Raw genomic sequence first — 26,459 nt, forward strand, 5'->3', positions numbered from 1 at the left:
CAGTCTTGTACAAAGTTTGTAGTGTATTCTAACTAGAAGCGTCCCCATCACCATGGGAACGCCTCTGTGTTAGAATATACTGTCGGATCTGAGTTTCACGAAGTAGCTCATATCTGACAGTATATTCTAACATAGAGGCGTTCCCATGGTGATGGGGACGCTTCAAGTTAAAATATACCATCGGATTGGAGAAAACTCCAATCCGATGGTATAAAAGAACTCCAGACTTTACATTGAAAGTCAATGGGGATGGATCCGTTTGAAATGGCACCATATCGTGTCAACATCAAACGGATCCGTCCCCATTGACTTGCATTGTAATTCAGGATGGATCCGTTTGGCTCCGCACGGCCAGGCGGACACCAAAACGACTTTTTTTTCATGTCCGTGGATCCTCCAAAAATCAAGGAAGACCCACGGATGAAAAAACGGTCCCGGATCACGGACCCACGGACCCCGTTTTTGCGGACCGTGAAAAAAAAACTGTCGTGTGCATGAGGCCTTCTAATGGAAAATAATACAGTGAATGGACTGTCACCTAGCAACCATGTGTGAAAATCGCACCGCATCCACACTTGCTTGCGGATGCTTGCGATTTTCACTCAGCCCCATTCACTTCTTTGGGGCCTGCGTTGCGTGATAAACGCACAATATAGAGCATGCTGCGATTTTCACGCAACGCACAAGTGATGCGTGAAAATCACAGCTCATGTGCACAGCCCCATAGAAATGAATGGGTCCAGATTCAGTGCAGGTGCAATGCGTTCACCTTCCTCATTGCACCCGCGCGGAAATCTCGCCAGTGTGAACTCAGTCTTATAGTCCCCTAGTGGGACTATTAGGCCCCTTTCACACGGGTGAGTATTCCGTGCGGGTGCGATGCGTGAGGTGAATGCATTGCACCCGCACTGAATCCGGACCCATTCATTTCTATGGGGCTGTTCACATGAGCAGCGATTTTCACGCATCACTTATGCGTTGGGTGAAAATTGCAGCATGTTCTATATTCTACGTTTTTCGCGTAACGCAGGCCCCATAGAAATGAATGGGGTTGCGTTAAAATCGCAAGCATCCGCAAGCAAGTGCATGGGTTCTAGGTGACAGTCTATTCACTGTATTATTTTCCCTTATAACATGGTTATAAGGGAAAATAATAGCATTCTGAATACAGAATGCATAGTATAATAGTGCTGGAGGGGTTAAAACCAAAATAAAATAATTAACTCACCTTCTCCTCTTGATCGCGTAGTTCCCGGTCTCTTTACTTCTTTAATGATGAGCTGTGGGCTAAAGGACCTGTGGTGACGTCAGATCACATGCTCCATCACCACGGTGAGATTGGAGCATGTGATCTGACGTCACCACAGGTCCTTTAGCCCACAGCTCATCATTAAAGAAGTAAAGAGACCGGGAACTACGCGATCAAGAGGAGAAGGCGAGTTAATTATTTTATTTAGTTTTTAACCCCTCCAGCACTATTATACTATGCATTCTGTATTCAGAATGCTATTATTTTCCCTTATAACCATATTATAAGGGAAAATAATACAATCTTCAGAACATCAATCCCAAGCCCGAACTTCTGTGAAGAAGTTCGGGTTTGGGTACCAAACATGTGCGATTTTTCTCATGCGAGTACAAAACGCATTACAATGTTTTGCACTCGTGCGGAAAAATCACGCGTGTTCCCGCAATGCACCCGCCTCTTATCCGGGACAAATAAGACGCCCATGTGAAAAAGGCCTTAGAGTAAAAAAAATGACATTTAAAAAAAAAGTCCAGTTAAAAAAAAAAAAAAAAAAATAGCAAAAAAATAATAATCTCCCCCTATATGTTTTGTATTGCTGCATCCGTAACAATCTGCAATACGTAAATATCATGTAAATTATATCCTATGGTGAACGCCATAAAAAAATGTAAAAAAAGAAAAGACAGAATTGCTAATTTATTCTTAGGGTACTTTCACACTTGCGGCAGGACGGATCCGGCAGGCTGTTTACAATGTCGGATCCGGCAGGCTGTTTACCATGTCGGATCCGTCCTGTGGCTATTTCGCTGTGCCGCCAGACCTCAGTACTTTTTAGTCCGGCGGCTTTTGCCGTGCTGCGTCGGAGCTCTGCCCCCGTCCCCATTATAGTCAATGGGGACGGAGCGGCGGTCCGGCGGCACGGCGAAATAGCCGCAGGACGGATCTGACATGGTGAACAGCCTGTCGGATCCGTCCTGCCACAAGTGTGAAAGTACCCTTAGTTGCCACCGAAAAAAATAAAACAATCAAAAAGCGCAATTTACTCCAAAATGATGCCAATGAAAACTACAAGTTGTCCCGCAAAATTCAAGCCCCCACACAAATCCATAGAAAGAAAAATAAAAAAGCTATGGGTCTTGGGAAGCGGTTAAGAATAAAGATATTATGTTATTTATACCGAAAAATGAACGCCGTAAAATTTATAACGTAAAAACTCAGTATTGCTGTTTTTCCCAGCTCTCTCCCAAAAAGAGTTAATAAAAGTTAATCAGGAAGTTTACCCCAAAATGGCGGCAATAGAACTACAACTTGTACTGCAAAAAACAAGGCCTCATACAGGTATGTAGACGGAAAAATTAAAAAGTTATTGCTCTTGGAAGGAGACGATGGAAAAAAGGAAGAAAAATACTTGGTCATTTAGGCCCAAAACAGGCTGGCCACAAAGGGGTTAAACCTGTGATGTGCAATCAATGAGGGAAGCATAGTGTAGTGACAGACCTGTTGATTTCTGCTGCCTGTCACTTCTGGGATTATAGTATGTTCACAGTATTAACATGCCACAGAACACACCAGCACCACGAGAGACATGAGTCCAAAGATGAGGCTTGCTGCGTGTTCTGCTTCGCGTTATTGAACTGTTGTATAACACTAGTCAGACAGCTTAACAATAATTCAGTAGTCAAAAAAGTGAGACATCAGATCTGTATTTATTCTCTTTTCTGAATAACTTTGTAAAACTACAATATAAACATAAACAAAACATATGTGTCAGTACATTACACATAATACAGCAGCCTCACTCCATCAGTGAGAGTACTCACAGACAATTCCATCATTAGTCCAGGAATAGATCAAGAGCTCCTCTGCATGCAGCCTGCAAGATCCAGGAGCAGTGATGAAATGGAGGAAATACAGTTCCAGGTTAAAGGTTACTGCCTCTGGCTCAGAGAACAATACACTTCCTGTAAAGTTCTGGCGAAGTAGTAACTAACTTTGACCACTAGATGGCAGCAACGTCAAACATAACATTTCAATATAATCTTTACGGCACATTATACACATTTATTATGCACAAAATGGGCAGAACACTGCCTAATACACAAGAAAGAAACCTGCCAGTCATTGTCCGGAAGTGGAGGAGAGCAGGGACAGCGAGCCTCATTTGACTCATATCCATTAGAGAGCTGACTTTTAAATACTCAAAAAGTACTGAATGCCATGACACCAGTGACCGCCTGCTTAAATGAGCAGGTCTGAACTACACTAGGCTGCGTGCAGCGAGGGCAGCACAGTGCAGGTTCTCTTTAATAGATGTTGTATCTTTATGATAACTGGCTGTATCCTTGATGTATGAGATGATTAATTTAGTTGGATTTCCACATTTGTTCACTTTGGGAAGTATGTAAATGTTTCAATTTGTGGACTTTTTGGAATCAAATCATCTGATGTTATAGACTATACAGACAGGCCAACAATAATGTTTAGTTCCTTGGTGTACAGTAATTCTGTGTAGAGTCAGCCTTCAATTTTGAGTAGTAGTGTGTGTCTGTCAGTTGCCTCTTTGCTTACTTCAGTAGCCCTATGTATTCATCCTTTGTCTGTTGATTTTATATTCAAAGTTTGTATTCAAAAATTGCATGGCCCTCCTTTCCTGGGTACTGTAATCTCATTTGTATTCAGCATAGTTGCTTTTACTTTTATTTTGCAATTTACCTTTTACAGTTATCTCCTTAAAGGGTTTCTCCGGGAATGATTTAAAATGGCTGGAATTAACCTCTCCTAGAATATGAGTAGAACTGGTTGCCTTCACTTGCAGTGCTGCCTAGGGGGTGGAGCTCAATACACACTACACTGCTCTACAATAACTGGCAATGATGCAACCCTGCCTAGAATATGCCATCATGCAGCCTGATGGAAACACTTATCAATGTGTAGTATATGCAAGTGCCAGAGTGCAATGTGTAGAGAGGTCCCATCCCCTCAAACCCATGAGTCTAGATTCACACTAGCATTTGGACCCAGCATTCTCTCTGCATTCAGCACTTCGGGAAACTACATGAATATAATCTGGCCACATTAACAGCCTGCCGGATCTCTTGCACTCTAGTGTGAAACTAGCCTAAGAAGCTCTGCAAGTGGAGGCAACCAGCTATGCTCCTGCTCAGGTTGCTTGTAGCCAAGCCATTTTAAATAAGTCTAAGGCCTCTTTCACACGGGCGTCATGTTTTGTGGCCGGATGCGTACAGGGTGCGTTCAGTGAAAAGCTTGCGATTTTTCATGTGAGTGCTGTCAGTTCAGTATGCGATTGCGTCGCGTTCTTGCGTTTCTCCTGCGCGTGTGACATGCGGGTGGCATGCATTTTTCACGCGCGTGAAAAAAAAAAACAGATCCATTCACTACATTCACCTGTAACACAATATAAATACCCCCAGCATGCAGTGTTTTGTTGGACAGTGTGTTTGTTATTGGATTATCCTTTGCAGGATGTCCACTTTCACCCTGTCATCCACTGACCATGTCTTTTTGCACTGGCTGGTCTCCCGCTGTTTTGGAGAGCAGCCAGAAATTATTGAGGAGGAGCCGTGGAGGAAGCGTATGTGGGTGCATCCTATACTTTCGCAGCGGGCCAGCAAAGGTATCTTTGTTGGCTTGTACGCTGAGCTCCGTGCGCACCCTCCAAAGTTCTTCAATTGTTGCCGCATGACGGTGTCTACGTTTGATCGTCTGTTGGAGGAGTTGAGGCCTTCCTTAACTTTCCAGGACACCAATATGCGGCGGAGTGTGTCACCTGAAGAATGGCTTATTATTACTTTAACCCCTTCAAGACACAGCCTTATTTCACCTTAAGGACCAGGTCATTTTTTGCAAATCTGACCAGTGTCACTTTAAGTGCTGATAACGTTAAAATACTTTGACTTATCCAGGCCGTTCTGAGATTGTTTTTTCGTCACATATTGTACTTCATGACACTGGAAAAATTAAGTCCCAAAATTATTTTTTTTTGCATAAAAAAATACCAAATTTACCCCAAATTTGGAAAAATTTGCAAATTTCAAAGTTTCAGTTTCTCTACTTCTGTAATACATAGTAATACCCCCAAAAATTGTGAGGACTTTACATTCCCCATATGTGTACTTCATGTTTGAATTATTTTGGGAATGATATTTTATTTTTTGGGGATGTTACAAGGCTTAGAAGTTTAGAAGCAAATCTTGAAATTTTTCAGAAATCCAATTTTTAGGGACCAGTTCAGGTCTGAAGTCACTTTGCGAGGCTTACATAATAGAAACCACCCAAAAATGACCCTATTCTATAAACTACACCCCTCAAGGTATTCAAAACTGATTTTACAAACTTTGTTAACCCTTTAGGTGTTGCACAGGAGTTATTGGCAAATGGGGATGAAATTTGAGAATTTCATTTTTTTGCCTAATTTTCCATTTTAACCAATTTTTTACACTAACAAAGCAAGGGTTAACATCCAAACAAGACTGTATCTTTATTGCCCTGACTCTGCCGTTTACAGAAACACCCCATATGTGGCCGTAAACTACTGTACGGGCACACAGCGGGGCGTAGAGTGAAAGGAGCGCCGTTTGGTTTTTGGAAGGCAGGTTTTGCTGGACTGGTTTATTTACACCATGTGCCATTTGAAGCCCCCTGATGCACCCCTAGAGCAGAAACTCCCTAAAAGTGACCCCCATCTAAGAAAGTACACCCCTCAAGGTATTCAAAACAGATTTTACAAACTTCGTTAACCCTTTAGGTGTTGCACAAGAGTTATTGGCAAATGGGGATGAAATTTGAGAATTTGATTTTTTTGCCTAATTTTCAATTTTAACCCATTTTTTCCACTAACAAAGCAAGGGTTAACATCCAAACAAGACTGTATCTTTATTGCCCTGACTCTGCCGTTTACAGAAACACCCCATATGTGGCCGTAAACTACTGTACGGGCACACAGCGGGGCGTAGAGTGAAAGGTGCGCCGTATGGTTTTTGGAAGCCAGATTTTGCTGGACAGTTTTTTTGACACCATGTCCCATTTGAAGCCCCCTGATGCACCCCTAGAGCAGAAACTCCCTAAAAGTGACCCCATCTAAGAAACTACACCCCTCAAGGTATTCAAAACTGATTTTACAAACTTTGTTAACCCTTTAGGTGTTGCACAAGAGTTATTGGCAAATGGGGATGAAATTTGAGAATTTCATTTTTTTGCCTAATTTTCAATTTTAACCCATTTTTTCCACTAACAAAGCAAGGGTTAACAGCCAAACAAGACTGTATCTTTATTGCCCTGACTCTGCTGTTTACAGAAACGCCCCATATGTGGCCGTAAACTACTGTACGGGCACACAGCGGGGCGTAGAGTGAAAGGAGCGCCGTGTGGTTTTTGGAAGCCAGATTTTGCTGGACAGTTTTTTTGACACCATGTCCCATTTGAAGCCCCCTGATGTAGAAACTCCAAAAAAGTGACCCCATTTTAGAAACTACGGGATAGGGTGGCAGTTTTGTTGGTACTAGTTTAGGGTAGATATGATTTTTGTTTGCTCTATATTACACTTTTTGTGCGGCAAGGTAACAAGAAATAGCTTTTTTGGCATCGTTTTTTTATTGTTATTTACAACATTCATCTGACAGGTTAGATCATGTGGTAATTTTATAGAGCAGGTTGTCACGGACGCGGCGATACCTAATATGTATACATTTTTTTTATTTATGTAAGTTTTATACAATGATTTCATTTTTAAAACAATTTTTTTTTTTTCGTTTCTCCATAGTCTAAGAGCCATAGTTTTTACAGTTTTGGGGCGATTATCTTAAGAAGGGTCTCATTTTTTGCGAGATGAGATGACGGTTTGATTGGCACTATGTTGGGGTGCATATGACTTTTTGATCGCTTGCTATTACACTTTTTGTGACGTAAGATGACAAAAAATTGCTTTTTCTACACCGTTTTTATTTTTATTTTTTTACGGTGGTCACCTGAGGGGTTAGGTCATGTGATATTTTTATAGAGCCGGTCGATACGGACGCGGCGATACCTAATATGTATACTTTTTTTATTTATATAAGTTTTACACAATGATTTCATTTTTGAAACAAAAAAAATGATGTTTTAGTGTTTCCATAGTCTAAGAGCCATAGTTTTTTCAGTTTTTGGGCGATTATCTTAAGTAGGGTCTCATTTTTTGCGGGATGAGATGACGGTTTGATTGTTACAATTTTGGAGTACATGCGACTTTTTTGATCACTTTTATTATCTTTTTTGGGGAAGTAAGGTGGGCAAAATTTCAATTTCATCATAGTTTTTTATTTTTTATTTTTATGGCGTTCACCGTTCGGGAAAAGTAACATGACCGTTTTATAGATCAGGTCGTTACGGACGCGGCGATACCAAACATGTGTAGGGAATTTTATTTTTCTCATGTTTAATCAGTGATAAATGTGTTTTTTGATTTTTACTTTTTTTTTTACTTTTTTCACTTTTTTTTTTGACCCAGACCCACTTGGTTCTTGAAGATCCAGTGGGTCTGATGTCTGTATAATACAGTACAGTACAATATATATTGCACTGTACTATATTTTACTTACACTGAACAGATCTATGCTTTCAGCATAGATCTGTTCAGCACCATGGACAGCAGGACCTGAGAGGCGTCCTGTTGCCATGGGAACCTTCCCCGTCTGCTCAGTTATGTTCAGAACTGCGCAGACGGGGAAGGGTAAGGACGGGGCTCTGGGGGGGCTGTCTGGAAGCTCTCTCCCTCTCCATCGGGGGGCTGCAAAGGTACAGCAGCCCTCCGATGGGAGAGGGAGGGAGCTCCCTGAGCTGTTAACCTTTTCCATACCGCGGTCCGTACGGACCGCGGTATGGAAAGGGTTAAACGGCTGACATCGCATCACCGATGTCAGCCGTTTATACCAGGGTGCCAGCAATGTGCTGGCACCCTGGTATACCCACTAGACACCAACGATGATTATAATGGGAGGCGGGCGGGGGATCGCGATCCCGCCTGCCGCACCGCCCGCCTCCCGCAACTGCCACACCGCCCCGCACCGGCCCCGCACCGCCCACAAACCGCCCCCTGCACCCCGCCACATAAATGGAATTCAGGGGTGCAGGGGGGGTAAAAAAAAATTTTGGGCCATTTTTTAGGTTTCTGATCCCTGCGGTCAGGGACCGCAGGGATCAGAAACGACATAAAGCGATCGCCGATAGGGGGGGGGGGGGTGCCGAAACTACCCGATCGCCGATACGGGGGTCACAGGACCCCCATCGGCATTGAGCCTGAGTGCCTGGCTGTGTGTAACAGCCGGCACTCAGCGCTGTCACCATGTCTGCAGACATGGTGACAGTTTTATGCCATGACGAGTATACTAGTCATGGAGCGCTAAGTAGCAGTGCTCCATGACTAGTATACATGTGATAGGTACATCAGATTGTCACTCTCTCCTTCTCTGATCGCTTCCCTGACAGGAATGGGGACGATCAGAGAAGGAGAGGCACACAGTCCCTCCCTAACCCCCCTTACCTGCCCCGATGCGCTGCGATTGGTCCCTCTGCAGTATTGGACCAATCACAGCGATCGTGGGCGGGTCAGGGGGCCAATACATCTCCTTCCGGCTTCTAGGGTTGCCTAGCAACCCCAGCACGCCGGCTTCACTGAATCTTCAGCGCTCAGGTCCCTGCGCTGACAGTGAAGCCGATCACGTACATGCACGTGGGGATGCGGTGAGGCACCACATTCCCCCACGTACATGTACGTGATGTTGCGTGAAGGGGTTAAAGGGGTTGTCCAAGTTATATTTATTGATGACCTATCCTCAGGATAGGTCATCAATATCAGATCGGTGGGGGTTCCACACTCGGCACCCCCTCCGATCAGCTGTTTGAAGAGAAGGTGCGCGCAGTGTCAGCGCTGCCTCCTCTTCACTGTTTACCTTTTAGTCGTTGCATCTGCAGTGGTGAGCAGGTGTAATTACACCCAAGCCTTCCTATTGAAATGAATGGGACGGCTTGGGTGTAATTACACCTGCTCACCACTGCAGATGCAACGGCTAGAAGGTAAGCAGTGAAGAGGAGGCAGCGCTGACACCGCGCGCGCCTTCTCTTCAAACAGCTGATCAGAGGGGGTGCCGGGTGTCGGACCCCCTCCGATCTGATATTGATGACCTATCCTGAGGATAGGTCGTCAATAAATATAACTTGGACAACCCCTTTAAGGTAAGACTATATATATTCTCAGACTAAATACTTTAATGACACCCTGTTTTCCAATACATAGTTGTTAGGTCAATGGCCTATGTATTCTAAACTTTTCATATTATATGTACTTAAATGTAGTAGACCTGTATTTAAATGCCTTTATTTTTAGTGATAAACTGTGTGTGCTTAGATTAGTCACACCAGAATCCAGTTCCGCAGGGGTATAATTCAAATGCAGCATGTAATGATGAGGACACTTCACCTGTGTGTATATGTTAATTGTCTTGAACTTTATGAAGCTTAAATGCTATTCCTTATTTAGTTTTATCTCAGAATATTAATCATATGTTTCAAAAATATACCACTATGAGCTTATTTCATTTATATTTATTAGCCACTTTTCCATTAAATAATGTCAAGTAATGTGCTAGATTTATAAACATATGCTATGAAAGTGTCTAATTCAATTTTTTTGTGTCTTTTCAGATATCTGGCGACTGGTAATTATTTTTCGTCTTTATATTTTGTTTTTCGAATGGGCACTTCCACAATTGCTGGCGTGGTACGGGCTACATGTGCCGCCATTTGGTTGACACTGAAGGCTTCAGTGCTGCCACAACCAACCAGGCAGCAGTGGCTTGATATAGCCCAGGGCTTCCAGGAGAGGGCTCAATTTCCACATTGTATTGGAGCCCTTGACAGGAAGCACATACGGGTTAAGAAGCCACCGAACTCAGAGTCCCAATACTATAATTATAAGCAGTTTTTCTCTGTAGTTTTGTTGGCCTTGGCTGACACAAACTACAGGTTTATAATTGTAGATATTGGGTCCTATGGAAGTTCCGCAGATGCTCGCATCTTCAGGGCTTCCAGAATGGGTCGCTGGCTTCAGTCCAACCAACCAGTACCACAGCCAGCAAACCTTCCTGGCTCTACTGGGCCACCTGCGCCTTATGTGGTCGTAGGGGACGATGGATTTGCCCTTTCTAGCCACCTGATGTGTTCTTATCCTCGACGCGGTTTGGATGCCAAGAAGCGCAATTTTAATTATCGGTTAAGTAGAGCCAGAAGGTTTGTGGAGTGCACATTCAGCATTTTTTCAAATAAATGGCGGGTTTTCCAGTCGGCAATACAGCTGGCACAACAAAATGTCAATGTCGTCATCAAGGTGTGTGTAGTGCTGCATAACTACATACGCACCTATGAGGCCACACCTGATGAAGACGCACAAGTGTACAGTACACCATCACCAAGAGAGACTTTACTACTTGGACAATCTGGATATGCTGGACTCAGAGTGCAGGAATTTTTTTAGGATTATTTTATGTCCCCTATCGGTTATTTTCCTTTTCAGCAGTAGTCCTCAATTCATGGACTTTTGTGTTTGGCAGTATATTTTCCTAACCAGGATGGTTTGAGTTTAGTTACTTTTTTCATTTTTTAGTTAGGGACCCTTGACGTGGGTTGTGAGCTTACATATTTTGCTACCATATAGTCTCATCTACATGGTATGTGAAATATGTACTAATACCTCATTTATCTATTAGCTACACTTTACAGTGCTAAATGTGGCAAAATTAGAGAATTTTTACAAAATGATTATATGTATAATACTGAGTAAAATAAATGTGTTAATATTGATTATATGGTGTTCTAGGAGTATAGATTTGTTGGTCTAACATGTTCTGTATATATGTGTAATAAAACATACTTAGTAAAATTACGTAGGACCTACATTTTGATATAAGAACCCCTAAAAATAAAAAGTATTGAACGTCAGTGTTTGTGTGCAAAATTAACATTTCATGTGTGTCCTATGTGGTTACTAATGTTTCTTAAAATTTTTCTATCTATATATTGTGTTATGTGTATGCGTAAGCACAATAAAATGTAATCTGCTACATTAGAAACTTGAAAACAAAAATGTGTTTTATTGCACACAATGTCAAAATAAATTCTCTGTTATACTAAAATAATATTATTTGTATCACAAAAGTTCTATAAATTAACATACTGCCTTGATGGCGATGAAGGTCCCTGATAAGGAGGGGCTGAGTATTGTGAGGGTCCAGCTTGATTTGTAGCTTGTCCCTCATAGGGAGTCCCAGAATATTGGCTCTGGGAAGGAGCCCTTGAATATTGAGCCTGTGAAGGGGGCCCAAGGCATTGTGGTGGGCCAGCTTGACTGTGCGAGGGTCCCGGAGGACCATAGCTGGGTTCACCCTGAATCTGGGGCACATATGGTGCCATTGGTGGGCCATAATGATCCCTTGGGGGGGGGGGGGGGGCATTTGTTGGTGGTCCTGTAATGGCTGGGAAACTGTGGGGTTGTTGGGGACAAATAGTTGCCCATAGTAGCGCAGATTTTCCAGTGCGTCATGCATTACGGAGGGATCGGTAAGGGAATTTGCTAGCTCCAGAACGATTTCGACCGAAGTTCTCGTTCGTAATAATCGTTCTGGAGGTAGCTGCCACATATAATGGGCCAGACTACGGGCAAACATATGATGATCCTCCTGCCGGACCCTAGATAAATAATCCAGAACTTGGACATTAATGTTGGACTCGGCAGGAGGATTTGCCCGTCGGGGGGGAAATCAGCTCCTGATGCTTCAGGAGGCTCAGAAGGTGCTGGTCTGGGTCCAGGAAGAGTCTCCTGCTGTCCAGCTGTCGTCTCCTCTTCACAAGCGCTCGACAATTGCGGAGCCGAATCATCACCTTCCTCCTCTAGGTTGTCCTCCGTTCTACAAAATGATAAAAATACATATACATGACGATTAAAAATAATCCTTGCACATATTCCTGTCATGAGCTACACAAACTACATTTGTCACATAGTACTAACTGGCCCAACAAACAGGGGCGTCATTATGTCAAAACATTCGGGGCTTGTGCCCCAGATGTTTTTTCCAGTGCCCTGAATATAATGCTGAATTGCTGGTAGCATTTTTTTGGCATATTCTAGGGACTTTTTATATTGATTGGAACTGGGCAACCCCACAGATCCCCCCCCCCCTTGTACTTGTTCCGCTACTTATCTGCTGCGCCGGCATGAGTTCAGTCGGGGGGGGGGGGGGGGGGGGGATTAAGCTCCTGATGCTGCAGGAGGCTCAGAAGGTGCTGGTCTGGGTCCAGGATGAGTCTCCTGCTGGCCAGCTGTCTCCTCCTCACAAGCGCTCGACAATTGCGGAGCCGAATCATCACCTTCCTCCTCTAGGTTGTCCCCCGTTCTACAAAATGATTAAAATACATATACATGACGATTAAAAATAATCCTTGCACATATACCTGTCATGAGCTACACAAACTACATTTGTCACATAGTACTAACTGGCCCAACAAATGGGCGTCATTATGTCAAACATTCGGGGCTTGTGCCCCAGATGTTTTATCCAGTGCCCTGAATGTAATGCTGAATTGCTGGTAGCATTTTTCTGGCATATTCCAGGGACTTTTTATATTGATTGGAACTGGGCAACCCCACAGATCACCCCCCCCCCCCCCCTTGTACTTGTTCCGCTACTTATCTGCTGCGCCAGCATGAGTTCAGTCACTTTTGTGGCATCGGTGCTCAATCCGTCCTGCGATTGAGCACCGATGCCACAGAAGTGACTGAACTCATGCCGGCGCAGCAGATAAGTAGTGGAACAAGTACAAGGAGGGGTGGGGGGATGATCTCGGGGTTGCCCAGATGTCTAGTCCCTTTGCAGTAGTTATTAACCCCTTTCAGCAGTCCACCATTCACTGAAGGGGGGACTGCTGAAAGGGGTTAATAACTACTGTCAAGGGGGGACTGCTGAAAGAGGTTAATAACTACTGTGAAGCCCCCCTCCCCCCCCCCCGGGATGGGGACGTAGCTTCATGGGTGGGACTTGGCTTCACGGGGGCGTTGTACAGTGGGCTTGTGCCCCAGATGTTTTCAGACACTAGCAACGCACCTGCCAACAAATATAAGACATATGTGGTAATTGTGGTAGTATAGATGTAGCAGGGATAACCCACACACTCTGAAATATAATGTCTATACTCATCGTGTTAACTTTAACCAAAACGACGGGGGGAAAAAAAAAGCATTCCACTTTTTTACACATTTATTAGACATCTTATGTCCCATAGAGCATGTGGGTTAACCCTGCTACATCATTAACCTAGGTATCCATAACATCAATCTTACTCAACTTGTCATTTTAATCTCCTACTTTTGGTTAAGAAAGGAGCAATGTTTGCTATTGCCAACTAAGACATTTCACATTGATCCATTCAAACCATTCACAGTACCTAAAAATTCTACATACAGTGCGTATAGCTTCACATGTTGTGGACAGTGGGTAGAATAGACTTACGGACACAGATCCATGACGGCGCGAAGGAACATTAGCTGCTCCCGGAAGAGGTAGGGTCTTTTCTTGGGGGGACCAGTCCCGCTCTGCCCCTGATTTTTCATTTCCTTGCGGAATTGGTCACGGCAGCTCCGCCAACGATTCTTGACCTCTTCAACTGGTAATGGAAAGACAAGAAAGGAACATGTATCAATTTCTAAAGTGATAGGTAGACTAACGTATAACAAGGCCTATATACTAGGGAGGACAACATGGATCAAACATGTATACATTGTTTACTTACTTAAATTCTTGCTGCTTTGGCCTTTGGTCGTTTCCCATATGGGTGAAAACAGATGCTGGGTAACCTCCACCCAGGCAGTGTCCTTCTTATATCTGTCCTGGTATTCTGAAGAACGAAGATCCCAGATGCAAGGCCTATGCTGCACCAGGACAATACGTTTTTCAACATCCATGGCACGTGGAGTTTTTGGCATTGTGTGGATATTTGGCTCCGCAAGGGCTTGAAAAAGCTGCAGACAACTTCTCCCTCATGTGCTGCCACAAACCACACGCAGACAGACACAGAGAAAAAAAACGCCTACTTCCTGTATTATATCCCATGAGTGTTGCCAAGTTACTTGCGTGAAAAATGCAATGCAACGCGGTGTATCCAGATGCATTGCGTTTTTCACGCAGCCCCATTCACTTCTATGGGGCCTGTGTCGCGTGAAAATCGCACAATATAGAGCATGCTGTGATTTTCACGCAACGCACAAGTGACGCGTGAAAATCACCGCTCATGTGCACAGCCACATAGAAATGAATGGGTCCGGATTCAGTGCGGGTGCAATGCGTTTACCTCCGCATCGCACCTGCTCGTGTGAAAGGGACCTACAGTAAGAGAATCCCTTTAAATATATAATTCATGCATTATTATTACGCAATGGAATTACATTATAATTAGAGATGAGCGAATCAAAGTTGGTGAAGTGGAGTTCTATCCGAATTTCAAGAAAAATTTGATTTGTCCCAAAGTTGAATTTGCTCATGCTTTGTGGTAACGAATAATTTTTTCTAAAATGGCTGCTGTGCTGCACATGTTAAAAAGAGGAAGTAAGAAGCCCGGGAACGAGGAGGCACCCATAATGCCATGCAGACAGCCAATCAACAGGTAGACAGCCCCTGTGATATCTCAGCCCTATAAAAATCCTCATCCTGCCCTGTCTCAGCAATTTACCAATGAACTGAGCATAGGAGGAGATGTTACAGGCACTAGGGACAGTGATACGGACAGTGATTAGGAAACACTTTTACAAAATATTACTTTTGAGCAGTTCAGGGACAAGCTTAGAAATAGTGTAGAGATACAGTACAATATGAAGCCTTTAACCACACTATAGGGAGACAGCAGGGGCCAATTGAACAGTGTAACACTTGGCTAATAGCAAAGTTATTCTATTACACTTTCTGCACTAATCGGGGTTAAAAAGTGTTCTAATCCCACTGTTTTAGGTTGTTTGCTTTCTTTTATACATAAGTAATTCCATTAATCCTTGATTCTATTGGGGTGAAATGGCGGTGTGATACTACAGATTTTGAGATGTTCACATTCTTTTATATACAATTCAATCCATTAATCCTTGATTGTCTAATTAGGGTGAAATTGCGGCTTGACACTACAGATTTTAGGGTACTCACATTTTATTATACCTAAGTATATCCGTTAATCCTTGATTGTCTAATTGGGGTGAAATTGTGGTCTGATAATACAGAGTTTGGCTACATGCTCCCGACCATGGTCGCAAAAACGGGTGGAGTCCGTGGGCGTTCCGCAATTTGCGGAATGGGACAGAGAGCCATTAATATAACTGCCTATTCTTGTCCGCAAAACAGACAAGAATAGGACAGGTTATATTTTTTTTTGTGGACCACAGAACGGAGCAACAGATGCGGACAGCACACGGAGTGGTATCCGCATATTTTGCTGCCCCATTGAAGTGAATGGGTTCGCATCCAAGCCGCAAAAAACTGCGGCTCATATGCGGACCAAAACAACGTTCATGAGGCCTTTAGGATACTTTTTCATCAAGCAGCTATAGGACGTTAACGTGGCCAATTGTAGGATCTGTGGGAAGAAGGTGAAGCGTGGCCTGGGTGCCAATGTTTGCACCATGGCCCTGTGTCAGCACATGCAGCATCACCATACAGTGGCCTGGGAAAACCGTGGCGCTAATGTAGTGGTACAGCCTGATGCAGAAACCGCTGCTTCTCCCAGTGGCTTGCACCCATTTTTCAGAAGTCAAGGCTCCACCATCTCAGCAGAAGTGAGCTGTGTTTTCTTCCCATCATATACTAGTCCTGATGCTTCTGCTGCTCTTCCAAGTCACTCATTTCATCAGCAATTGATAGCAAAAAGACAACAGTAAGAAAAGGCCTTACTAGGGCTTTAGCCTAGCCCACATGATAACATTTTTGTGAGGGGATGGGAACCAGAGGTTAATTCTAACTGGTGAGTGGGGTGTGTCACTAGGGGAGGGGTTAGGGCTTTATAAGGGGGGCAGTTGGAGGTTCGGGCACCATTTTTAGGTTACATACCTTGAGACAAGCTGCAGGCAAAGGTCACCTTATGGAGTCAGTCAGGGCTGCCATCAGAAATTTTGGGGACCCTTACACAGCTCAAGGCCCCCCCCCCCCCCCCTCCTACCCTGCCCCTTTAGAATCCGTCCTGACAGTAAAAAGTGATAATCAGTGATTTCAGTAAGGAATTAATTTTTGACCAAATAATATGAAGCCTGCTACCACGACAAGGTAGACTCTTTTAAGCAGGACCCTACACTAACACTAACTACACTACCTGTTCTAATCTGCCCTAGCAATCGTCCCCTGGCACATTTAAGAAAAAACACCTTAAAAGCACAAGGTTTACTGTTACAGTGTTATGGGGGGATCTGTGGATGACGTACTGTTATAGGGGAATCTGTGGAGGATTTACTGTTGTGGGGGGAATCTGTGGATGACTTACTGTTATGGGGGAATCTGTGGATGACACACTGTTATGGGGGGAATATGTGGATGACACACTGTTATGGGGGGAATATGTGGATGACACTGTTATGGGGGAATCTGTGGATGACACACTGTTATGGGGGATCTGTGGGTGACACACTGTTATGGGGGATCTGTGGTTGACACTTTTATGGGGGATCTGTGGATGACACTCAACAAGTCTCAAACCCAACTGGTCAAACTTGTTAAATGGATCCCCTCCAACACTTAATTAACCCCTTCATGGCCTAAACAATTTTTTTCAAAGCTGAACACAAAGCTAAATAGGGCTGGGTGGGCTGGCAAGGGAGGGGTTAATAACAATAAGTGATGGAGGATCCTGGCCCTGTGGGATAATCCAGAAAACAGCTTTGCATTTTACCCCCGAGCAAAGACCACACAACATAGAGCTGCCTAGCCAAGTAGACAACGTAAGGATCAATATGAAAATAAATAATTTGGAGCCTTTGAAATAGCTCAGCTCAGTATGCGGCATAGGCTACTTTCACACTGCCGTTTCTGGGTCCGCCTGTGAGATCTGTTTCAGAGATCTCACAAGCGGCCCCAAACAGATCAGTTTTGCCCCAATGCATTCAGAATGGATAAGGATCCATTCAGAATGCACCCGTTTGGCTCCGTTCCGCCTCCATTCCGCTCTGGAGGTGGACACCAAAACGCTGCTTGCAGCGTTTTGGTGTCCAGCTGGCGGTGCGGAGCCAAACGGATCCGTCCTGACTTACAATGTAAGTCAATGGAGAAGGATCCGTTTACATTGACACAAATATGGTGCAATTGCAAACGGATCCGTCCCCCATCGAATTTCAATGTAAAGTTATGACAGATCCGTTTAACCTACACTTAGACTTTTTTTTTACTGAGTTATGCAGACGGATACAGATACCAACGTTTGCATTATAGGTGCGGATCCGTCTCTGCACCTAAATGCAGGTGTGAAAGTAGCCTTACTGAGCTGAGCTATTTCACAGGCTCCAAATTATTTATTTTCATATTGATCCTTACGTTGTCTACTTGGCTAGGCAGCTCTATGTTGTGTGGTCTTTGCTCGTGGGTAAAATGCAAAGCTGTTTTCTGGATTATCCCACAGGGCCAGGATCCTCCATCACTTATTGTTATTAACCCCTCCCTTGCCAACCCACCTTTGTTCTGCTTTGAAAAAAAAAAACTGTATGCCACCATTAACAGTAAAATGATAACATTATTTATGGAAACAAGTAACCTAATGGACCTTAATGAATCGTTGGAGTCCGTCCAGTCCAACATGTGATGGAGTGGAGCATGGAGCCGGCACTGACTCATTCTTGGGCTGGTTAAGCGGGGCGAGGGGCGAGGGCACTAGGGCAGCTGGGCAGGCTTCCACCACAATTCTTTCCAGATTCGATTCCAGTCCCACTCCCAGAGGCCAGAACAGAAGTTCCCGCCACCGCGCCTGGCTGCGAGCCTGCAAACCAGAATTGACTGTGTCTGTCAGTGGCAGGCAGGCTGTGGCGCAATAATCTGAAGGCGGCGTCATGGCATGAGGAGGCAGCAGGCAGCGAACAGCGTCTGACGTCACCTGCTGCTGCGCAGCTACATTCCTGATTCAAATGAACCGATTCATGAATTGGATCTTCGGTTCACTTGCTGAGTCTACTGACTGAAGAGCTTAGGTGGTGCGCATGCACGGATGCTTCGATTCACTCGCTGAGTCGGCTCTTGGTACATTGTCTGAGCTCTCTGACTGAGTGAGTCAGGAATGAAGGGAAGCAGACAGGAGGACTCAGGAGCTATGTGGTGTGCATTGTCTGTTGTGCATGCAATACATTGTTACCCACAGTGACAGCAGTCTGACAGCAGTACAACCAAGTGAATGCACAGGGAAAACTGTATGTGTTAAGTTGATAACAGATTTTCTAATAAACCTGAAGAGAGATTGTCACCCTGTCGGATCCGTCCTGCCGCCGCTCCGTCCCCTTGGACTGTAATGGGGATGGGGCGGAGCTCCGGCGCAGTTCGGCAGTTCGCGGTGAGAGGCCGCCGGACTAAAAAGTTGGACATGCAGTACTTTTAGTCCGGCGGCCTTTCGCCATGCACTGCTGTGCTGCGCCGGAGTTCCACCACGTCCCCATTATAGTCAATGGGGACGGATAGGAAGGATCCGACAGGGTGAACAGCCTGTCGGATCCGTCCTGACGCTAGTGTGAAAGTACCCTTACAAATTAATGGCTTCTGAGCAACAGATCGCGTGGTCTTCACAGTCATCTGTCACTTCTCTTATCTCTCTGCTCCTGTCCCTTAATCTTATCACTGCTGCAACAAAAGCATCAGCCTCAGTGTAAACTGTTCTAGAGTCTGACTGACGGTTCTTTTAACTCAAAGAATCGAATGAGTCTCTAAGTCGGATCTTTAGATTCTTTTAGGCTCCATTCACACGTCCGCAATGTGTTTTGCGGATACACAGAGCCACGGATCCGCAAAACACGGAAAGTGGCAATGTGCGTTCCGCATTTTGCGGACCGCACATTGCCGGCACTAATAGAATATGCCTGTTCTTGTCCGCAATTGCGGACAAGAATAGGACATGTTCTATTTTTTTGCGGAAACGGAAGCACGGATGCGGAAGTGCGGATCCGCAAATGTGGATGCGGACAGCACATTCCGGCCCTATTAAAAATGAATGGGTCTGCACCCGTTGTGGAATTGTGGAACGGATGCGGATCCATTTTGCGGACGTGTGAATGGACCTTTAACCTGAGACTCATTCGATTCTTTCTTAGGCCTCGTTCACACTTCAGTGTTTGGTCAGTGATTTCCATCAGTGATTTGTGAGCCAAAACCAGGTGCAGCTCTAAACATAGAACAGGAGCAGATTTTTCCCTTCTACCTAATGTCTATGGAGGCTCCACTTCTGGTTTTGGCTCACAAATCACTGATGGAAATCACTGACCAAACACTGAAGTGTGAACTAGGCCTTAGACTCCCTGTACTGTGTCAGTGACTCAGACTCAGAGCTGCTAGTGCTTGCATTGCCTCAGCTCTGATTGGTTGGTGGGCGGGGAGGGGAGGGGCTGGCAGAAGCCAGCTTCCACTCTAGGATCAGATTACACTCCTCCCGAGTCCCTCCCTGCTGCCAGCGGCTCTGCTATTGTGTGCTAGGTCAGACTGAGCTGTTTCACTCGGATCAGCTCAGTCTGAGGAATCGACTCCTCCGGTTCAGTGAACTGAATCGTTTCAAATGAACGATTCGTTCATGAACCGGACATCAATAGCAAGGAATAATCAATTGCCCCCCTCTAGCGATGCAATAAAGTTCAACTCAAGTCACTGACAAATGGGAGGGGGGGGGGGGGGGAATATATATATTTTTTACTGGAACTGGCCGGGCCCCCCCAGGGTCCGGGCCCCTTACTGGGGTATCGGCTGTACCCCCCTGATGGCGGCCCTGGAGTCAGTTGAGGAGATGCTCAGGAGGTTGCAGGTGGCAGCGGAGGCCCATGGTCCGGAGTGGCTGAGGGAGCAGGTGGCAGGCTTACTGCAGGGGGAGGCGGCGGGTGCATCAGGCCCGCAGCCAGGAGCGAGACGGCCGCGGCGTGTACGTCCGCCGGCACGCCTTAGCCCTAGTGAGGCCCCCAGGGTTCGGCACCAAATTGAGAGCCCCTCCAGGGACCCTCTACAAAGGGGGACAGCGGGCAGCCCATATCTGTATTCTTCTGGCGTGGGAGGAATCTCCGTGCGAGGCAGAGCTCAGAGTAGGGCGGGAGGGCCGGCCCCCTGACCTCATCAGCAAACAGCGTGGGATCAGGAGTGGGAACTGCGGGCTCTCCCCCCTCTGGGGTGGCTGGGAGGCCCGCTTGGCGTGGGAGAGGAGGCAACAGCAGGAGTACTGAGGCTGTGCATCTAGGGGCCAGCAGTATGCACAGGCCTCATAATATGGATTGTCGTCAAGTGGGCACCCCTGCACATCTGGATGGGGTCGACGCATAGGGCACCCAGTATGGACGAAGCTGGGGTGGAGTCTTGTAGTGGCGGGTCATCAGGCGCAAGGAGAGAAGATCATTCTGGAAGGGACAAACTTCAGCCGTGCAGCCAGGTGAGACAATGTGGGGATCCCTGCATTCATTAGTCAGCAGCCTTGGGGGGAGGGGGGTTGGTTGGAGTCATTGGGAGCTAGTTGGGGGCTTGGGGCAGCTGTTGAGTAGCCTTGTGTTTTGGGTTAATGGTTTGGGGGTGCGGGCCTATCTCCGTTAATGGCTTGGAGGAAGGCGTTGGGGCGAGTGGAGCAGTGGGGAGTCTGCTGTCTGGGGCTGGGAGATCAGTGTCTGTGCAGACTCAGGCCGGGGGGGGGAAGATGGCAGGCCTAGAGTGGACAATGGGGCAAAAGGGAACTGTATGTATGCTTTGAAGGCCCATTAGGGGCACATTTGATGCAGGATGTGCAGGAGCGTATATGGAAGGGTGAGTACGTTGATATATTTTCATAACTTCCGCTAGAGTCTTTTAATCTGGACAGGGCAAGGCAGGTAAAAAGGAAGAGGAAGAAAAGCGCCTGCATAGACTGATCCCACGCACTTTTTCAAATTGGTTACAGGTATTTGCCATTCTGGTGAGTGTTATTGGAGAAAAGGCACCCGAGTGTTGCTCGGCCATTTTCTGCTATTTAGATGCGATAGGGGAGGCTTACAGAGTTTATGGGCGTTTTGTTTGGCTGCGTTACGATGAGCAGTTTAGGCAGAGAAAAGGTGGTACCATAAAGACATTGGTTTATGGTTAAGAGTGACTGTGCCAGAGAGGCAGGGGCAGTCCTTACGGGGGGATTCAGGGGGGTCAGGTGAGGCTAGTCTCGCAGTGGTGTCCGCAAAAGGGTTGTGCTTCCTTTTTAATGAGGGAAGCTGCAAACTTGGGCAAAATGCAAATTTAAACACGAATGTTCATATTGCGGAGGGAATCATGGAGCCAATCGATGCTTCAGAGGCAATAGGCAAATAGGGGCCGACGCCGCTGCAAAAGGGTTTGACTCCAATGCAGGTGGAAAAGATGGGGCAGTATCTAAATAGATCCCCTAATCGAGAAGCGGCGGAGTTATTAAAAAGGGGTTTGACATGGGGTTTTAGTATACCGTTGAATACTTTACCGGTGGTTAGTATGCAAAAAAAATTGCGTTCAGCTCTAGAGCATCCGGAAGTGGTGTCTAAAAAATTTGAGGTCTTGTTGGGTAGGATGGATGTTCTGTTTGCGGAACCACCGTTAGTTAATTTGAGGGTTTGACCGTTGGAATTAGTGCCCAAGAAAGAGCCGAACAAGTTTCGGCTGATTCACCATTTATGTTTTCCAAAAGGGTCACTGATGGTATTGATCCTGAACTTTGTTAGGTGGCTTATACATAATTTGATGCGGCTGTGGCATGGGTGCAAAAATTGGGACTGGGTACTTTATTGGCTGAGATGTACATTGAGGCGGCTTTTAGCCTCCTTCCGGTGAACCCTGACAGTTTACGTTTGGTTGCTTTTGGGATGGGGGGTATTTTGTAGACAGGTGTTTGCCGATGGGTTGCTCTTTGTCGTTCGCTTATTTTGAAGCGTTTAGTTCTTTCATAGAATGGGTACTGGCGGACATGGGGGGTTGTTCGTCCATCATCCATTACTTGGATGATTTTTTTGCTAAGGTTCGGCAGATTTGTGGGTCTGTTCGTTGTTGTTAAGCACGTTGCAGTCTATTTTTGCATTTTTTGGGGTGTCGTTAGCGGAAAAAAACACAGTTGGTCCTGCGACGGAATTTAGTTTTTTGGGTATAGTTCTAAATATGGAAAGAATGGAGTGGCGGCTCCCTGACAAAAAAAAGTGTGATTTACGGGTGGAAGTTAAAAAGGCAAGGCGGTCGCCCAAAATTTGTCTGTGTGAATTGCAGTCTTTATTAGGGAAGTTAAATTTTGCGTGCCGAATTATACCAATGGGATGGATATTTTGTCGACGGTTGGCTCCACTTAATTTTATTATGTTTGGTCGGGAATTAAAGAGAGATCTGGAGGTTTGGGCGGGGTTTCTAGAGAATTTCAATGGCAGAGTGTTGGTTATAGATGAGGTGGTGGACAGTTTTCACTTAGATTTATTTTTGGATGCTGCAAAGGGCAGGGCCGTCTTTACCAAGGGGCAAAAGGGGCAGCTGCCCTGGGCCCAGTTGTTCCTGGGGGGCCCAAGGCAGCTGCCTCTTGAGCCCTGCTAGCCACTGCCCCGGGTGTCAGGCTGTCAGCTACACAGGGGGTGCTGCCATGCCATGCCTGCCGACACTGAGTCCAGGCAGCGTACTGTGAGAGCTGTGATCTAATCATCTCCATGTGACCATTAACCTAGCAATATTACTGGTCACATGGCTATGAGGTCATCACAGGTCCTACCAGGAGTGTTGCAGGAGAAGTTTGCCTTTTTTGTGAAGATTACATCAGAAAAAGGTGACAGGGGCTGTTATGCTAATATACTGTAAACTACTGTATAGTGGGGTGCTGTATACTGTGTGGGGGCATGTATACTGTGGGGGCCTGTATACTGTGGGGACCTGTATACTGTGGGGGGCCTGTATACTGTGTGGGGCTGTATACTGTGGGGGGCTGTATACTGTGGGGGGCTGTATACTGTGGAGTGCTATACTGCTGTACTGTATACTGTGGGAGGCTGTATACTGTATACTGTGGGTGCTGTATAGTGTGGAGTGCTATACTGCTGTACTGTATAGTGTGGGGTGCTGTATCGTGTATAGTTTGGGGTGCTGTATACTGTGAGGTGCTATACTGCTCTACTGTATACTGTGAGGTGTTGTATACTGTGGGGTGCTGTATACTGTGGGGTGCTGTATACTGTGGGGTGCTATACTGCTCTAGTATATACTGTGGGGTACTGTATAGTGTGGGGTGCTATACTGCATAATGTGTGGTGCTGTATACTATAGGGTGCTATACTGCATACTGTGGGTTGCTGTATACTATAGGGTGCTATACTGCATACTGTGGGGTGCTGGGGTGCACTGTAACACTAGGGTGAGCCAAGCCCTGGTCTCCTTCCTGCAGAGCGGTGCCCACTTCCAGCCTGAGCCCAGCTGCCCAGAGCACTGATCCTGAGCCACTGGAGTCTTCAGAACTGGAAGTATTTACAGTCATTCACTGTACTCTACCAGATGTGTGGATTTTTTGTGTGTGTGTGTGTGTTGTGGTGGAGGGCGTAATTGCCTGCTAAGGTGTGGGAAGGCGGGATCCAGGGGGCCCAAGTAAATTTTTGCCCAGGGTCCAATCAATATTAAAGACGGCCCTGGCAAAGGGGGTGGGGTTCCGGGTTTATTGTCACGGGCAATGTGCGCGGATCAGTGGCCGGAACCTTAAGTTGTACGGGGTTGGATGCAGAATTTGGCTCTCCTAGAACTGTTTCCGATTGTCCTTACGGTGGTCTTATGGGGGGATAAATTCAGGAACAGGAAGATCAGTTTTCATTGTGATAATCTGGGGATGGTGCAGGCAATCAATGGCTCCTCCAGTTGTTCGGTTGTTTCAGCATCTGGTGTGGCTTTGTTTATCGCTTAACGCGTGGGTGGTGGCAGTGCATGTGCCTGGGGTTTCTAATTGCATTGCGGATGCCCTCTCTCGTTCGCAGTGGGAGCATTTTCATCATCTGGCCCCAGAAGCGGATTCCGAAGGGTTGGAGTGTCCAGAGTCCTTATGGGAGCGCTTGGAGGTACAGTAGAGGGTCTTCTACAGTCATCATTGAGTGCAGGTACATGGGCGGCATATGATAAAGCCTGGAGTCTTTGGGAGTGGTGGTGTGAAATTATGGGGGTGAGGGTAGATCAGGGGGAAGTCCTGCTTTTGTTATTCTTTGGGCATAAAGAAGAGGGTTGGTCAGTCGCACAGTTAAATAGATGTGTTGAGGGTTTAGCCTTCAGTTTCAAGTTAAGGGGTCTTCCAGATGTTACAAAGGCTTTCTTAGTAAAACAAGTTTAAAAGGGTTTGAGGAGGGGTAGGCGAACAGAGGACAGAAGGAGGCCCGTGTCGTTTGCCTTGTTGGAAATTGTGGGGCAGGCGGAATTAGTGTGTAGTTAATTGGGTGAAGTACGCTTATTTAAGTTGGCCTTTTTGGGGGCTTTTCGTTTGGGGGGGAATTGGTGTGCAGAAGTGTTCGGAGTGTGGGGGGTCTTTATAAGGAAGAAGGGGATCTGTACCAGGACAGGGTTATGGTTAGGATTCATGTGTCTAAGACAGATAAGGAGGGAAGAGGGCGCAGTGTTAACTTGTTTTCGGTTCTAGGGTGTTCTTTGTGCCCAGTGCAGGATTACAGCTCGAGTATGAGTTTTGGTAGCAGCCCTCTTCTTAGACATGAAGATGGGTCTTTTTTGTCACGGTTTCAGTTTTGGGCGGTTTTCAAGAAGTGCTTGATAGGCTTGAAAGTTGATCCAACGGATTTTACAGGTCATTTATTCAGAATCGGTGCTGCGACAGGGGCAACTAGGTAGGGGATGAGTGATGACATTATTAAAAGGATAGGTAGATGGGAGTCTATTAAGTTCAGATCTTATGTGAGGTTAGGTAGTTTGAAGTAAATATTGCCTGAGCGGTAAAGTGTTTATTTTGTTTCTGTTCTCGGGTGTTACCCGGCATTAGTTAGGATCCTCGGGCACTCATTAGTTTTTAGGGGTGCGCTTATGGTGGATGTTCGGCCGAACGGGCGTCAACTGGGTTTTGAGAGGGACGTCGCGGTCCTACGGTGGCTTGGGTCTCGAGGTATGTTGCGGGGAGGGGTTTTGAAGGTAGTACATAGTTTTACAAATTTGGACAGGTCCCTTGACATTTTAGTTCTGCATGTCGGGGGTAATGCTTTGGGGGTCAAGCCGTTTAGGGAGTTAATTAGGGACATTAAGTTCGACATTTTGAGATTATGGTCGTTGTTTCGGTGTGTTCTGACATTATTCCTCGTCGTACGTGGAGGTAGGCGTGGTCAGTGGAACGTATTAATAAGGCTTGCATTAAGGTCAACAGGGCGATAGGCAAGTTCGTAGCCAGGAATGGGGCAGTGGAGGTCAGGCATTTGGAATTAGAGTTTGGTGTTGGAGTATTTTGGAGGTCGGACGGGGTTCACCTTAATGTGGTGGGCATTGACCTGTGGTCTCCAGGTCTGCAAGGAGGGATTGAGAGGGCATTAGGTTTGTGAAGGAACGTGCAATCCTGAGGGTGCACGAGTCAAGTTGCATGTTATTAGCGGTGGGAGGTCCTTGAAGCTGGTGGTATGGGTTGGTACTTGAGAATGGGAGGGCCTCAATGGTGGGGATGGACTCTCATGGTTGGGCAGTTAGTTGGTTGGAGAGGCGTCCATCAGTTGGTGTCTCTGAGCTGGTGTTCTACGGCTGGAGGCAAGGTGGATTTGCCAGTTTGGGTGTTAATAATACATTTTGGGGCTTCTAGGACCTCCCTCATCTGGGTTATCTTTATCGTTATTTATGTTATGTATTTAAATAAAACGGCTGCTGTGGCTGATTCAATACAACTCTGGTTTCTGAGTTTTTATTATTGGGAAAAGCCCCCCTTTGGGGGGGGGACTTGGTGGAAAAAAGGGTGAGAGATTGGTTCAAGTGGACCCGAAGAATTAACCAATTATTTAATCATG

General features: G+C 45.8%; 1 protein-coding gene across 2 annotated transcripts in view; it reads right to left on the reverse strand.

Moving 5' to 3' along the window:
* Positions 1-26,459, reverse strand: part of GLS (glutaminase) — a 1,258,313-nt gene that overhangs the window by 227,719 nt on the left and 1,004,135 nt on the right. Inside the window, exon 15 of one of the 2 annotated variants that reach the window (XM_044303245.1) lies at positions 3,070-3,122. The exons of the other annotated variant lie outside the window; for it this stretch is intronic. Coding sequence (XP_044159180.1) covers positions 3,084-3,122 — 39 coding nt within the window. The 3' untranslated portion in view covers positions 3,070-3,083. The remainder of the gene's footprint in view (positions 1-3,069; positions 3,123-26,459) is intronic. 2 annotated transcript variants of the gene reach the window in all.

This window comes from Bufo gargarizans, chromosome 8, assembly GCF_014858855.1.
Source record: "Bufo gargarizans isolate SCDJY-AF-19 chromosome 8, ASM1485885v1, whole genome shotgun sequence".
Taxonomy (NCBI): domain Eukaryota; kingdom Metazoa; phylum Chordata; class Amphibia; order Anura; family Bufonidae; genus Bufo; species Bufo gargarizans.